At 31.5% G+C, this 16,537-nt stretch overlaps 1 protein-coding gene across 1 annotated transcript in view; it reads right to left on the bottom strand.

The window, feature by feature from the left end:
- Window positions 1–520: 520 nt before the first annotated feature.
- Window positions 521–16,537, bottom strand: part of LOC143246637 (DNA mismatch repair protein Msh6-like) — a 58,097-nt gene continuing 42,080 nt past the window's right edge. Inside the window, 9 exon segments of the mRNA XM_076493685.1 lie at window positions 521–807; window positions 1,968–2,035; window positions 4,308–4,388; window positions 4,390–4,443; window positions 4,772–4,926; window positions 8,933–9,022; window positions 10,091–10,178; window positions 13,125–13,247; window positions 14,450–14,548. Of these exon segments, the coding sequence (XP_076349800.1) occupies window positions 747–807; window positions 1,968–2,035; window positions 4,308–4,388; window positions 4,390–4,443; window positions 4,772–4,926; window positions 8,933–9,022; window positions 10,091–10,178; window positions 13,125–13,247; window positions 14,450–14,548 (819 nt within the window). The 3' untranslated portion in view covers window positions 521–746.

The following is a 16,537-nucleotide window of genomic DNA, read 5'->3' as shown; positions in this document are numbered from 1 at the left end:
ATAATTTATGACTTCAGTTTAATTATTTTTACACTTCTCTACTACATTGCCTATACACGTCCTTCACAACTCAGTTAACTAAATATTTCAAAATTGCCTAATTCCATTTCACTTTTAGCTTAGTAAATAGAATAACACTACATTTTGTTACGTTTCATGAATTATAATAAAACCTGCATTTTCATTTTTGTTTGCAATTAACAAAATATAAGTTCTTTCAAAAAATTCTCTTTACATGAAATCACAAGATGACCTGTTTGTATTTTTAAATTTTTGGTTGTTTTCTGTAGAACAGTAACCAAACTTTTCAAGAGATTAAATATATTTTCACTTTTCTTTTGTCTCAGATACACTGGGTAGTTTTAAACATTTAGTTACTTGTATCAGACAGATCTAAAACTTTCTTTCCTTTGTATTTATGTAATAAATGTTTCTATATACCGTAAAATCAAGTTTAATAAAGTTTATACATGGGGTTACTTCCAGAACTTATTACCACACCCATTGAAAACAACGAAAATTCTATTTAAAAACAAATTAATCATTTTATTAATAATGAAAATGTATGGAAAACTGTTTCTGTGACATAAACCAGACTTCGGTAGTAATACTTGTGGAAATCTTTCCTATACAACACATATACAGTTTAATAAATCTTTTAAATATCAAAGTGTTTCTGTTTTATTGATGGAAACTCTTCACCTCTTAACTTCATGATCCTTTGAAAGTTCCTCTTTTAAATTCAGCTATGTACATGCCTCCACACAGTTTTTTAAGGTGTCAATGTCAGTACAGCTTAGCAGTTTCCTATATATAAATAAAAATGTTATTAACAGCTTAAAAACAAAATGTAGAAACTATAAATGTTTTGTATAAATAATTTCAATTCTGATACTAAATAACATAAATAATTTCAAAAAATGTATCTGCATATTAAGCCTAACAATATCATATAAAAACTAAAAGAAACTAGCCTTCTTTAAAATGGATTTATGTGCATTTGAAATGTGGACTTATGTCTACTATTAACTTCTGCCAATTTTCTTTATTATAAGTTGATGTTCTGGGTTCTGTTATGATCAAAGACATACAAATGTGCCCAAACCATTGTTTCAAGACCAGGAAAATCAGCAGAAGCCCATCATAATTTCAATTCATAAACAAACTATCCTCTTCGGCAAATATACCATGTTGTAGTACCTGTATAGACAGATTTTCAATAATACCAAAGGCTAACCCTATCACAAGAAATGAACAGAGACAGCACTGACAATATATATACAAGTTAGTAGTTAGTTTCTTTCTTGTTTTATCTAACCCACATGTTAAATATATATCATAAGAAAAAATATATACATTTTTTATTTGAAAAATCAAACTTTTTTTTTTTACTCATGGAATTTTACTTAAGCTGAAAATCTGAAATTCAAGCATGTTTAAAAGAAACTTTTATGTTTAGTCTAAAGTATCACAACAAATGAAAGACCTATATGTACCATAACAATTGAAAGACCTATATGTACCACAACAATTGAAAGACCTATATGTACCACAACAATTGAAAGACCTATATGTACCGTAACAATTGAAAGACCTGTTTGTACCACAACAGGTAAAAGACCAGTATGATTTTTACCATTTGAATTACTTAAAATCAATCTGCTTTGCAAAATGTAAAACTGTATTTATTAAATAGGAAACATATCCAAGCAGAGATCTTTCCTAACCCAACACCACTTCTCCAACTAACTTTGAATTTTCTTATTATGCAAAGTTTTAAGTACTTTGAAAAAAATGACCACAGTACGGACAAAAAGGTATTCAATTTACATTATAAACCTACTTATTTTATTATAAGAATTGGTTTCACATCTGAACAACATACATAAACGTTTTTATTGCTATCTAGATTATGTGAAGTACAAGCAGTGTTAACATGTTAAAAACTAATAGTTACAAACGCTTACCTAAACATCTTTCTGCACTCAAGGCTTGCTTCAAACTCTCTGGCTTTCTGGTGGCCTTTTTTTATGATCTGACGAAAAGAGTAAAATTAGAAATATATGGTGATATTAAAGTGAATGGTTTAGACTCCTTCCACAAATATATAAATGAAGAAACTTCTACGTAAATATGTATTAGTTTCAGGTAGCTTTAGCCACGGCTAAACTTTGCAAAAACTTTAAGAGGTTCAATGTTATTTCATATTCCACAGATAAGAAACTAACATCCATGCGATACTAATGGATAGTAATATTAATGTGAAATGTCACATTAAACCAGTAATATTTAGAATCTGACACTAGAAATGCAAGATAATAGTTTCTTTTAACGCTGAGATTATTACACCACTTTCAAATAAGTGACAAACTCTGATAACATAATAACTCATACTGCTATTAAAAAATTAAATATCAAACATCCTAGAATGTTTTCTTTGGCAGTCTGGAAAGACGTGTATTCTAACTATGCAGCTTAAAGTGATCTTTCATGTGTGTTACTCTTAAAAAGTTTGTTTGATGTTGCTCAACAGTATATTACTTCACTTCCAAATGTTGCGATACAAAACAGAGATGCAACGAAAACGTTGACCAAGTGTATCAGAACGTTTCGATAAGTACCTCACAAGATAGTTATTTATTAACTTTGCATGATCTGGGTGCATCACTTTTGCACAATATAATTATTTTTTTACAATATTTGTCTGTAAATAAAACATCTGATATTTATTTCATATTTATGAACTAGCTTTGAAATTTAGAAAAGGTTTTATTGTGATATTTCTTTTGAGAGACAATTAACTTTAAATACTGATTCGTATGTCTTCCTGAATTCTTCTAAATATTTCCATAAACCTTTTCGGCACTGAATAAAAATTTGTAATGTTTGGCATGGGGCTGAAAACATAAGATTGATACTTCAACTAATTACAGTATCAGTACTAAAAGCATGATATCTTGGCAATAACTCAACAAAAGTCCCTGAAATGTTCAGTGATTGTACCCAATACTACACATGTTAAATTTAATACATAAGAATAAAGGAAGACACCCTGATACACAATGATGAAGTGTCATGCACAATAATTTATTTTCAACTGTATACAATTTGTGCAGCAGCCCATCAACAGTCTTTGTGGTTATGATACATCTCATGGCATGGTAAAAAGCACATGGGGAGATTGCACTGTTTGCAGAAATAATTAGTCTGCTTTCTTTTCCATCCAGCTGTGTATCCATCATTGCAAACAGTACAATCAGGTTTGTGTTTTTTGTCCTCATATTGTCCAATACTATGTCTTTCCACCAAGTGCTGACCTTTATCAGTACTTGGTCTTACTTTTTGTTTGGCTTTGCTGAGATATCTCTCCAGCAAATTTTGAATAATCTGCTCTCTGAATAGTCTTGGAGATACCAGGTTTTCACTGTTGCTCTTGCAATCTGCACAATATATTATATATCCATTAACAAGAACTAGGCTTGGTCAGTCAGTTTATGCAGTAAGTTATATGACCCTAACTACACCATGTGCTTACTTAAAGCAAGGGAAGATTCCAGGCCACAAATGTCTTCATTATCACTCTTCTCCGTTACAAGTAAGCTTTCATTATCATCTGGCTCAAACTTTTTGTCACTCTCTTCATCGTTAAAAATAATATCGATTACTTCTTTAGCGGTATAAGCTTTTCCTTTTGGTATTGTAACAACGTCGCAAGTATCAACAGAATATGCAAGGAAGGCACCTTCTAAAACAATAAACAGTACGATCTAAACAGACTAGAAAACAAATAAATCACGTGTCCTTGGTTTAAATACCTGCTGGGAATTTCAAGTAAACAATGAATAAACGTGGTTCTAGCCTCAAGTGGGTCTACAAGCCTGTGTGATTATGATAATTAGCCACAAAGGTATGTTGTTTACATCTTGTCAACGAAGATCGCCTGCCACGCTGAGCCTTCAAGTTGACTGCGGTCGTGAACCCCGCCAAAAGGGTTAAAGTTTGTATTTTATTAAATATAAATTTTCATTTTATCTGTTCTGATTTATTAAACATGTTCAGTTTCACTGTGTCTACAATCACAGGTTTACAATAAAAGCAACTTTACAATCAAGCCAACACTTTTAAATGACAGAAAAAAAAATCAGGTCAAAGTTTCATTTTATACACACAAGTTTCAAAATCATTTGTATTCATCTATATACATTTTTACATTTATTTTTGGTTATTTTCTTGACCCATTCATAGATACACACTTGATAAAATATATATATGTATGGATATAAATTATATAGAAAAGCAAAATGTACCTCAATAGGAAGTCCGGCTAAACGGGCAGCATTAAAACCATAACTCTTTGGACAGGCTCCATCGACAAATTTGTACAAAAAATGTAATTGTTTCCTTGGTTACATCTTCAAGATTTTCATCCTCTACCATACATGCCTAAAGAAAATGGCAAAAGTTAAGTGAAAAATCAAACAATACATTTCTATGATCAGTGCAAGATACTATGCATATTTAACTACACAACTACTACAAACTTGAACACAGAACAAAAATGAAGCAAGAAAAATACTATACATGCTTTAAAATAACAAATTACTGTTACAACTTACCTTCCTGATTTTCTTTCTCACTTATTACAACCAATAATAAATAAAAGGACAGGTAGCTTAACTTAGTGAAAACTTTTAGTCATCTTGTTAGATATTTTACACACACTACTGACTGTATTACTTTAATATTTTTCATCATGATATACAAATCTTACCATGTGACCAAGCCTAACATTAGGGTTATTGAGAAATTCATCAACGAGGCAGTGATAGTGCGTAGAAAACAATGTGCGACACTGTACTCTGGAAGAAAGATCATGAACAACAGCAGTTGCAATGGCTGAACCATCATAGGTAGAGGTTCCTCTTCCTAGTAGAATATAAAACACAAAATGCACATATAACATAATTATCATTTAAATATTTAAAGGTCAAATGTACAAAGTCTTATGCTCCAAACAGTTCCAAAAGATAGATCTTTCATCATTAGAAACAAACTGGTACCAAATTTGACCCTGTTGAAGAAAGATCCACCTTTCAAAAGTGTTCAGTGAGAAGGTTTCATACTTTTGTTTTTATTTGCATTTTTTAAACCAATATTTTCCTAACATTCAAAGATGAATCACTACCCAACAAATACCTCTCTCACACAAACAACCTTACACTCTTGTAGCACTGCAGTTTCTAATTAAACAAATTTAATTTTCAAGGTCATTTAGTTTTCTTGGCAAGATTTAGTTAAAGATGAGATTATTTTAATTAATTATTTTCATTAAAGTCATTATTTATTTATTTATTTATTGTAGTTATTTGCCCTTAAGACTACTGAATAGTTTGAGAACAAGATTATTATCACATTAAGTAGAAAAGTCCTGTTTATCGTATCATAGTTTTCAAATTTCATTTCAAGAACCTCCTAAATAAATGACTAAAGTTTTTTAAACTAATATTTATATTTTATTTTTCACTCTCTACCATATTACTAACTGTAATGTTAACCATCAATGTATAGCACAACATGTATAAACGTCCAGCTGCAACGCCCCCTACAATCCCGTACCTGTTTATACTCTCATCCCTAAGACACGCCCAGCAACAGTCAGTTGCAAACCCTCTCTTTGTTAACCTGAAGATGATCTAGGAAGGTCGAAATATTGTTCTCTGCTTATCAGTAAAAGTGTTAACACCCATACCAGCCATTCTGAGATACATAATGGAATTCTATGGTATCAGTTATTTATGATTTTTTTGGTTAGTCAACTGTACACACAAAATCTAAAACCAATTTTGTTTCATATCTTCCATACTCAAAATTTTAAAAGGCTTAGCAACCTATGTCCAGCAGCAACCGAGTTCAAAGGTTGTAGCAAGAAGAGGTAATTGTGTGCTTTACTTCTTTATTTATTGTTCTATATTTTAAGTGAAATAACTTTCACAAGTTATTTTTAAATAGAAATAATCTATATACATAATGTATAATAATTGAAATATGATTGTATATTAAAAAATACCAGTGTACTAAAACACAGCCAAGACAGGGTTACTTCATAAAGACTTATGATCAGTTTTATACTACTAGATACTGCAACTAGAGTGCATGTGCACCATGCCAATGCAAGCTACGTAATGTTAGCTAGGCATGCCTGAGAAAATCAATATCTAGCATTATAAGACATAAGCTATTTAGACTAAACCTCTGTACTATCATGTTATAATATGCAATCATTCCAGCATGAAAAAAAATCGTAATTTATATTTATTAGGCTGTCCAGAAATAAATAACAGAATTCTCATGATATTTAGAAGCTGAATATTGAGCAACTTGTCATCAATGTTGTTGCTTACAAGATGTCTTTATTGTCTACTGTTTTAGCTCTACTCAGAAAAGGTTTTGCAACTGTCAAGGCAGCTTGGACAAGAAGGGATTTGTCTAATTTTCCTCCACGACTTCAAACTTGGATGTAAAACTACTACAACTACATGGAACATCAACCAGACATTCAGCCATGGATTTGTTCCTGAATGTACAGTTCAGCATTGGTTCCAAAGGTTTTTGAGATGGAGATAAAAGTCTTGAAGACCATGAAGGTCGTAGAAGGAAGCCATCCTTAGATAAAAACACATTAAGGGAAACAGTTGAGACAGACCCTTGCACAACAGTACGTGAGCTTCAGTGATGTCGAGAAACCCACTTGTTGAGAAATTTATATGCAAAAACGGCTCGTTTGGGTTGAGAAAATATTTTACATAGAAGGTCGAAACGTTGTTGCTCTTCTATGTAAAATATTTTCTCAACCCAAAACTAGGCACAAGCAAATAAAGCATTTTTAACCACCAGAGTGCAATTGGGAAAAATAAAAAAAGTTGGAAAAGTGGGTTCCATATCAGTTGACTGAAGATCAACAAAATCAGCATTATGAGACCTGTCAAGGTTGACACTCCAAAAACTGAACAAATTGGAAATCGAGTTTGTGCCTCATCCACCTTATTCCCCAGATCTTTCCCTTACAGATTTTGGTTTTTCAAGCACCTAGACAACTTTTTGAACAAAAAAACGCTTTCAAAACCAGGCAACTGCAGAGGAAGCTTTCAGGGAGTTTTATGACCATAGAAACTGATTTCTACAGCATTGGCAAAAGTGTGTTGAATCAAATGGTGCTTACTTTGATTAAGCCATGTTTTACAACACTGGTTTATACTTTTCCAAACTTTGAAGTTCAAAAACGACATTTATTTTGGACAATCTGATATTTCCCAATGTTTTACAATGGGCAAGAGTTTGGTTGACTGACAGCCTCAACATAGTTAGGATATAGAATATAACAAAATGTAAAGTTTTACCAAAACAAACATTTGAAATGTATTTAGGAGGTTTTACAGATTACATAAATAATATTTGAAGAATAATATTTTAATCAGAACATGAAGTCACTTTACACTTAGACTAGTAACAAAATAGAAGTGATATTTTCACAAACAAATCTTTATTAAAAATACTTTATTAAAAAATCTGATTTTTTGTGTACAAAAACCTGTAATATTTACCAAAGTACACCAGACTTTGTGAACATACACATATTATATCAAAAAGTATAGTGTAAATACTTAATATGTGCAAATGTGTATACAAACTCATGTATAAAAATACATCTCAAAACAGCTGGTATGGGTACTAACATTTTTACTGATAAGGAGAGAACAATCTATCGACCTTCCTAGGTCATCTTCGGTTAAGAAAGAGAGAGCTTGAAAGTGACCGTTGCTGGACACATCTTAAGGATGAAAGTATAAACAGGTACGGGATGATAGGCAGCGTTGCAGTTGGATGTTAGGTTATTAATTAGTATAGGTATAAAGGTGATCCTTTGTATTGGTTTAATTTTGATTTTTGTTGCTGTATAAGTAGGACTTCTTTGATTTTGCATTTGTTTACATTTTTTCCCTTCTTAGTATCTGGGAGTTTTCTATGGTTATGTTGTGTTTATTGGAACTATGAAAACTAGATTTAAAGAACACAAAAGAAAACGAAAATCCTTCGCACGTTTTTGAACACTGCAAATCAAATAAACAAACAAAACCATATACTGCTGCATTCCATGTGTTCCCAACATCAACAAAAAAATAACCAACATTTAAAAAAATTTGTAACAAAACACAACATTCCAGTAAACACCAAATTTATTCAAAAACCAAGTACAAAACTAAAGTACATACTATGTAAAAACTACACTGACAAACACCACACCAACATTATTTATAAAATACAATGTGATAACTGCCACGACTTCTATATTGAAGAAACAAGCAGAAAAATGGAAACTAGATTTAAAGAACATAAAAAGTCACCTTCACACGTTTTTCAACACTACAAATCAAATAAACACAACATCACCACAGAAAACACCTAGATACTAAGTAGAGAAACAAATATAAACAAATGCAAAATCAAAGAAGCCTTACTTATACAGCTAAAGCCAAAATTAAACCAATATAAAGGAACACCTTTATACATATACTAATTAATAACCTAACATCCAACTTCAACGTCCTCTACAATCCTGTACACGTTTATACTCTTGTCCCTAAAACGTATCCAGCAATAATCGGTTGCAAACTCTCTTTTAACCTGAAGATGACCTAGGAAGGTTGAAACATTGTTCTTTGCTTATCAATAAAAGTTCTAGTACCCATACCAGTTGTTCTGAGATAATTTTTATTTCAAGTGGGATTCTCGTCAGCAAGAAACTCTTCAAAATCATATCAAGCTTATTGCAAAAGGGTTAATTAATATGAAGTTAAGAACATTACAATAAAACATTAACACTACATTACTAAAGATAATACTCATGATTTCATGAAAAAGAAATATTTCTTACCTAATTCATCAAGAAGTACTAGAGAATGGTAGGTGGCATGCTGAAGAATTGATGATGTTTCACTTAGTTCAACAAAAAACGTACTCTCTCCTGGCAGGTAACACAGTTATTATTAATCAGAAGAATACACTAAAGGATATTATGTGTTATCAAAGTTCCCAAGGTTAGAAACAAAAAACAAATAGCAACAAATTTGTTTGAAAAAAAAACTGATAACCTCTACATTCTCGTCTATAGAGAGACAAATAACTTGGAAGTATGAACTACACATGAAATTTGGTTTTAAAATATTGACTTTAACTATAATACATAAATATAAAAACAAATTGTGATTTAAAAATGAAAAAAGAGTGGGTTGTGTACTTTTTAAAAATGTATATTTGACAAAGATAAAAAAGGTTTGAACATTTATATAGATATACTGAAAGATCGCGATCATTCTTGTTGTTCGTCATAACAATATATAACACAAATTGTGTTCCTGGATAGCATGTGTTAAATCTTAATTGCTTGTGTTGTAAAAGTACAGAAAATGGCCATTATTTCCTTCAAACTCTGCTTTTGTGACCTGGATAATGAAATTTAACAATTAACCTATTTTCTAGGTATAAACGGGCAAATTTGCACGTTTTCGTTTACATAAGGTCTGAATAAAACAACACATGAATCAAGATTTAAACGTATTCATACTAAAGTTATACAAAAATGTTTAGAAGTGAGTAGTTTTTTAAGATTTGCAACTGTAATGTAAATCACTTTCACGTATCAGTGTCCAAATACAGTCTCCCATCATGTTTTCGTTATACACTCCCAGGTCACAAACGCAAAGTTTGAAGATAAAAATAGGTCTTTTTCCATTTACTTTAGGCATAAGCAATTGGGAATTAACACTTTCTGTCCAGGAACAAGAAAAAGTAAAAAATTTGTTTCATATTGTAATTTAGTAATTACAAGAACACAGTTTATGTCTAGTTAATCTGAAGAGTTTTAAATACCAAATACTTTAACCAAATAACATATGGAACAAGTTACAAATGTATTCATTATTAAACTGTTATTAAAATAGTTTTAACAAGTAATATTTAGGAATCTGAATTATTAATTTGAAGAAAAATCCAACAAGTGTTTATGTTTATATTTATTACAGGTAATACCAACCTGCCATTATTCGGTCACTAGCTCCAAGCCGTGTGAAGACCCTGTCCGCAGGAGTGAAACGGCAACGTGCAGCAGGTACAAAGGATCCCTGGTAAACAAACAAAGGTGTCAATAACAAGAAGATAAAATAAATTCAAATACAGTTCTTTTGATTTCTAAAAGAAGGATCTTTTCAACTTTGAAACTGACAGGTATCAGTTCTTTCATTTTAAGATTTTAAATAATTTCACACAAATTGTCCACATACTTTCATGTTTTCCTTAAAATGTTTCCAGCCTTAGCTAATTATCTGAAGGTTACATCAAACAAGCATTTTAATTAGCACTAATTCAAGTTTATAAGATTCAAAAGAACCGTATTGAAAGGAAATGAAACAACACACCAAAAAGACACGTAGATTTATTCGTTATAGCAGACTAATGATGCTCAGACTAGTGCTTCAAACAACTGAAAACAACAGCATAACATCCAACTCTGTCCACTTCTGCTTAAAGCTACTAATATTTTACAATACTGACAAATCATTTCTAATAATTTATTTCCCCTGATAACCTGTGACAGGTCAATCATTAAGTCTAATCTTTCAAGAAAGCCAAATCTTAGGCTAGAACAGTTCATATTTTTTTCCATTGTAAAAATATGAAACCATAACTGGGTAAATTATGAACTTTAACAATTAATGTACAACAGATATAGATATAATATCCAAACAAACTCGCATGAAAAGTGAGGCAACTCTGAATAAATTTACAAGAGTTGAAAAAATTGTTAAAACTTTATACCAGATTTAGTAATCGTCTCTATAAAATACCAGATTTAGTAATCGTCTCTCTCTCAATAAGAAAATTAATGTCCCCTTCTTAACTCTACTAACTTCCTTCAATAGATTGTTTAAACAGCGTGTTCATGATTAAAGTTAATTGAATGGACAACTTTCCATATCTACATACAGTTGCCACATATTGAACCAAGTTTCATCTGCTAACTTTAGCTAAAATTCAACATATTTAATATTAAACTACTATGAGAAGTGTTATATATTTAAATACTGATGTCTGTTTCAGTTAAATATTTATTTATAAAAGCATGCAACTTGTACTGTTAAATGTATATTGCAAAATTCCTCCCTATTCCCTAAATGTGTAGAAACTTTTTGTGTGTCAAGTGAACAACACACATTTTAACAAAAACACTAGAGTATTGTTGGGCCAAATGAAAATTCGAGAACTTCACATAAAGTTTATAAACTGATGCACCAAGCAACACTATATTGTTATTGGCTTGTTATAGCTGATACATTATAAACCTTGGAAGCTATAACACTTATTAATGCTTATCAGTCATAAAAACTAGAGATTTGTAGCCAGGAACACACAGATTTTGAACCTTACAAACTATACATTTTATAGTTTATATTTTTGATATTAGTATTTCTAAGAGGCTATTACATATCTTCCTCAGTGGAAAACTCACGTGCTCAGTAAAGAAGCTAGCTAGCTTCCGTAAAATGAAATGTACCAATGTATCAAAACAGAATTAATCTGTTCATCATAAACCATTGATAAAACAATCAGTTCCAGACCAGATAGAAGACTCAGTATTTATTGTATATATGTCATTATTTGTAATAACTGTCATTATAAACTGTATTGTTGTTTGTATATTAAAATATATTTGTGTAAAAAAGGAAACTGTGTGCATCCATCTTGTTGGCAAATATCACATATTTGATACATAATAACATTTAATTAATTTCTAAATTAAAATTACAATTTATCTCAGTTTAGGCTGTTTGAAATAATATGTAACGTAATAAATCAGATTCGTCCAAGATAAATTGTAATATGTAACAAAAAGTAATACTCAGTGTTTGTTCAAATTGTGCATCTTCCAACTTTATGTATTCAAGATATAAGTACAGTGCACCGACGACTGCCACAGTAATTTGAATTTAATATTTTGTTTTTAAATAGAATAATTAAATCAAGGTACTTCACACTTACATAAGTATTACAAATTTTCAAACAAAAAGTGTTATTTAGCATTTTAGTCTCCACCATACAGTTATGTAGACTTTGAAAAGTTAAATATTTTTTCCTCTAGAACAGTTGGTCTGAAACATTATGAAAAGATGAGGAAGACTGAAATTTTAAATTCTTAAAATTTCACAATCAATCATTCCTTGGTAATTGCTTCAGATTTTCACCTATTTAGGCTACTGTACTAAAAAATTTAATAACAATGAAAGATATGTAAGAACACAGTATCCTGAACATATTAAGACATAGTCCACATAAGCTTTTGTTACACATGCAATGCATAACATGAGCAAAAATGATAACACTAATTAAGTTAAAACAAGAATGTTAGCCTAAAATAATTGAAATCTGAGAATAAAAATCAGAATTAATGTATTATTAATGATTATGGGACTAATGGTTTTCACTTATTTTGGATAATTTAATACGCAACCAGTCAACATCATAATCAAACTTCAGTTTCCAAAACATCCACACTTGAGTTCTGTATCAAGATGTTGCACGTAACTATCGTGGTAGCTATTGGTTTGTTTTTTCACCCTTACTTAGGTTCATAAGAATTTAGTACACAGGTCTAGATCTTAAAAGTCAGTCAAGGATCCCAAAAAAATGGGCACACTTTTCTTTTGTAGGATAAAGTAAAAAAAAAAAACAAAAAAAAACCCTCTGAATCTCACTTCCTAGTGCATTTATTGAACACCTGACAAGAAGACAGGTGACGAACTTGTAAGTTTACATTCAGTAAAGTGCTGTGGAGTTGTCCTCAAAGTTTATTTTGTTGAAAAATATACACACACACTTAAATTCTTAGAGAACTTAAAATTAAACTAAGACTTACAAGTAAAACTGCTTTCAATTTAATACCCTAATTTGGATTTTCAGAAGACAGTAAAAAATGCTTCATATAATCAAATGATGACAGATTATCAACAATTTAATAGCATCAAGGAACAAATGTACAAATAAAATAACACATTGTTTCCTTCTATCCATACCATTTGTGCCATGATGATAATTAGACCAGTTTGTCTCATCAGTGTAGATTTTCCTCCCATATTTGGTCCTGTCACTAACATAAGACTACTGGTATGTTCATCACTGTCAGCTTCTTCCTGCTGCTGGTGTAATATTTATATCTCTTAAACAATTCAATTAAAGAACTAAATCTTTGCACCAGATAATCGAAATAAATCAGTAACTTGAAATGGAAATATTTCAAAACTTAAAAGTTTTATCATGGTAATAAAATTAAAGCACATCATAATGTTTCGAATGAACTGTATAACCTACAGTAAAAAAATCTGAATATTTGGCTTGGCAGTTTCATGGCTAATTACACGTTTAATCAACTTTGTTTAAAATTTATTTTCCCATCTGCGTATTAGAGTAATACTTATTCAAGAGGTATTTTCGGTACCAAAAATAAAAGTGAAACTTGTAACCTTTAATGCTTTTTTTTTACAACCTAGAAAAGTCACTGATAAGATTAGATGTCCCAGTTATGGGTTTTACAAAAGAAGAGCTCGAAACATCATGATCTAAAAATATGAAGTAATGTGATGTCCCAGTTATGGGTTTTACAAAAGAAGAGCTCGAAACATCATGATCTAAAAATATGAAGTAATGTGATGTCCCAGTTATGGGTTTTACAAAAGAAGAGCTCGAAACATCATAATCTAAAAATATGAAGTAATGTGATGTCCCAGTTATGGGTTTTACAAAAGAAGAGCTCGAAACACCATAATCTAAAAATATGAAGTAATGTGATGTCCCAGTTATGGGTTTTACAAAAGAAGAGCTCGAAACATCATAATCTAAAAATTTGAAGTAATGTTTGAAAAGAAGAGAGGAGAGTTAAAAACTTAAGTAAGGACAGACAGACAGACGTGACAACACTTCTCGAGGCCTAGAAGAAGCATAAATACAACCTAGATAAGTTTTATTAAAAACATTTGTCATTTTTGATAAATATATGTTCTCTGGAAGGCTAATTAGCCTGATGTATTAATGTAAATATGAGGTGGACTATCCCTTTACAAGAGGAAAATTTAAAGTGTGTGTGACTATCTGTGACGACGAGAAAACCCACTTCTAGAGAAATATATATATACGTGAAAACGGCTGGTATGGGTAGAGAAAACTCTATGTAGAAGAGCGAACAACGTTTCGACCTTCTTCGGTCATCGTCAGGTTCCCGTTGTTCGCTCCTCTACATAGAGTTTTCTCTACCCACACCATCTGTTTTTACATATATATGTGTGTGACTATATATAACATTACAACATTAACAACACATTATTTTCCATCTTTTCTTGCTTACCTGTTTTATTCCAATATTTACATCATTAGGAATAAAATCACATCCAGAGAAGAGATGTGCCAAAGTTGGATGTCGTCCTTGAGATATTTCCAAAAATGGCTGGTAATAAAAAATTTGAACTCGTAAAGCATAACATACTGATTATAATTACTGAAAAATCCTATTGTGTTATAACAATAATTATTTGGAAAATTATAGTACACCTGAAACTTTCATTAGATGTAAACTTTCTAACAATAGATAAGACCTAAATGAATGTTCTGATTAACTATGTTTCATGTACTTAGTAAGACACACCAGCGCCAATCATTACTGTGCAAATCAACTGCAACATTGTAAATGTTAGTGTTAGAAAATTGAGCAACAAACAAATTAAAACCTGATCTAATAGAACATTCGTACTTTACAGGACCAAACAGAACATTCAGTACTTTACAGGACCAAACAGAACATTCATACTTTACAGGACCAAACAGAACATTCATGCTTTACAGGACCAAACAGAACATTCATACTTTACAGGACCAAACAGAACATTCATACTTTACAGGACCAAACAGAACATTCATACTTTACAGGACCAAACAGAACATTCATACTTTACAGGACCAAACAGAACATTCGTACTTTACAGGACCAAACAGAACATTCATACTTTACAGGACCAAACAGAACATTCGTACTTTACAGGACCAAACAGAACATTCGTACTTTACAGGACCAAACAGAACATTCGTACTTTACAGGACCAAACAGAACATTCGTACTTTACAGGACCAAACAGAACATTCGTACTTTACAGGACCAAACAGAACATTCATACTTTACAGGACCAAACAGAACATTCATACTTTACAGGACCAAACAGAACATTCATACTTTACAGGACCAAACAGAACATTCATACTTTACAGGACCAAACAGAACATTCGTACTTTACAGGACCAAACAGAACATTCGTACTTTACAGGACCAAACAGAACATTCGTACTTTACAGGACCAAACAGAACATTCGTACTTTACAGGACCAAACAGAACATTCGTACTTTACAGGACCAAACAGAACATTCGTACTTTACAGGACCAAACAGAACATTCGTACTTTACAGGACCAAACAGAACATTCGTACTTTACAGGACCAAACAGAACATTCGTACTTTACACGACCAAACAGAACATTAGTACTTTACGACCAAACAGAACATTAGGTACTTTACGACCAAACAGACATTAGAACATTACAGAACATTACACGACCAAACAGAACATTAGTACTTTACACGACCAAACAGAACATTAGGTACTTTACGACCAAACAGAACATTAGGTACTTTACGACCAAACAGAACATTCGTACTTTACAGGACCAAACAGAACATTCATACTTTACAGGACCAAACAGAACATTCATACTTTACAGGACCAAACAGAACATTCATACTTTACAGGACCAAACAGAACATTCATACTTGACAGGACCAAACAGAACATTCATACTTTACAGGACCAAACAGAACATTCATACTTTACAGGACCAAACAGAACATTCATACTTTACAGGACCAAACAGAACATTCATACTTTACAGGACCAAACAGAACATTCATACTTTACATGACCAAACAGAACATTCATACTTTACAGGACCAAACAGAACATTCATACTTTACAGGACCAAACAGAACATTCATACTTTACATGACCAAACAGAACATTCATACTTTACATGACCAAACAGAACATTCATACTTTACATGACCAAACAGAACATTCATACTTTACAGGACCAAACAGAACATTCATACTTTACAGGACCAAACAGAACATTCATACTTTACAGGACCAAACAGAACATTCATACTTTACAGGACCAAACAGAACATTCATACTTTACAGGACCAAACAGAACATTCATACTTTACAGGACCAAACAGAACATTCATACTTTACAGGACCAAACAGAACATTCATACTTTACAGGACCAAACAGAACATTCATACTTTACAGGACCAAACAGAACATTCATACTTTACAGGACCAAACAGAACATTCATACTTTACAGGACCAAACAGAACATTCATACT

The sequence above is a fragment of the Tachypleus tridentatus genome, chromosome 3, assembly GCF_004210375.1.
Source record: "Tachypleus tridentatus isolate NWPU-2018 chromosome 3, ASM421037v1, whole genome shotgun sequence".
Taxonomy (NCBI): domain Eukaryota; kingdom Metazoa; phylum Arthropoda; class Merostomata; order Xiphosura; family Limulidae; genus Tachypleus; species Tachypleus tridentatus.
Note: the sequence above shows the minus strand (reverse complement) of the source record. Positions and strands in the feature narration are given on the sequence as shown.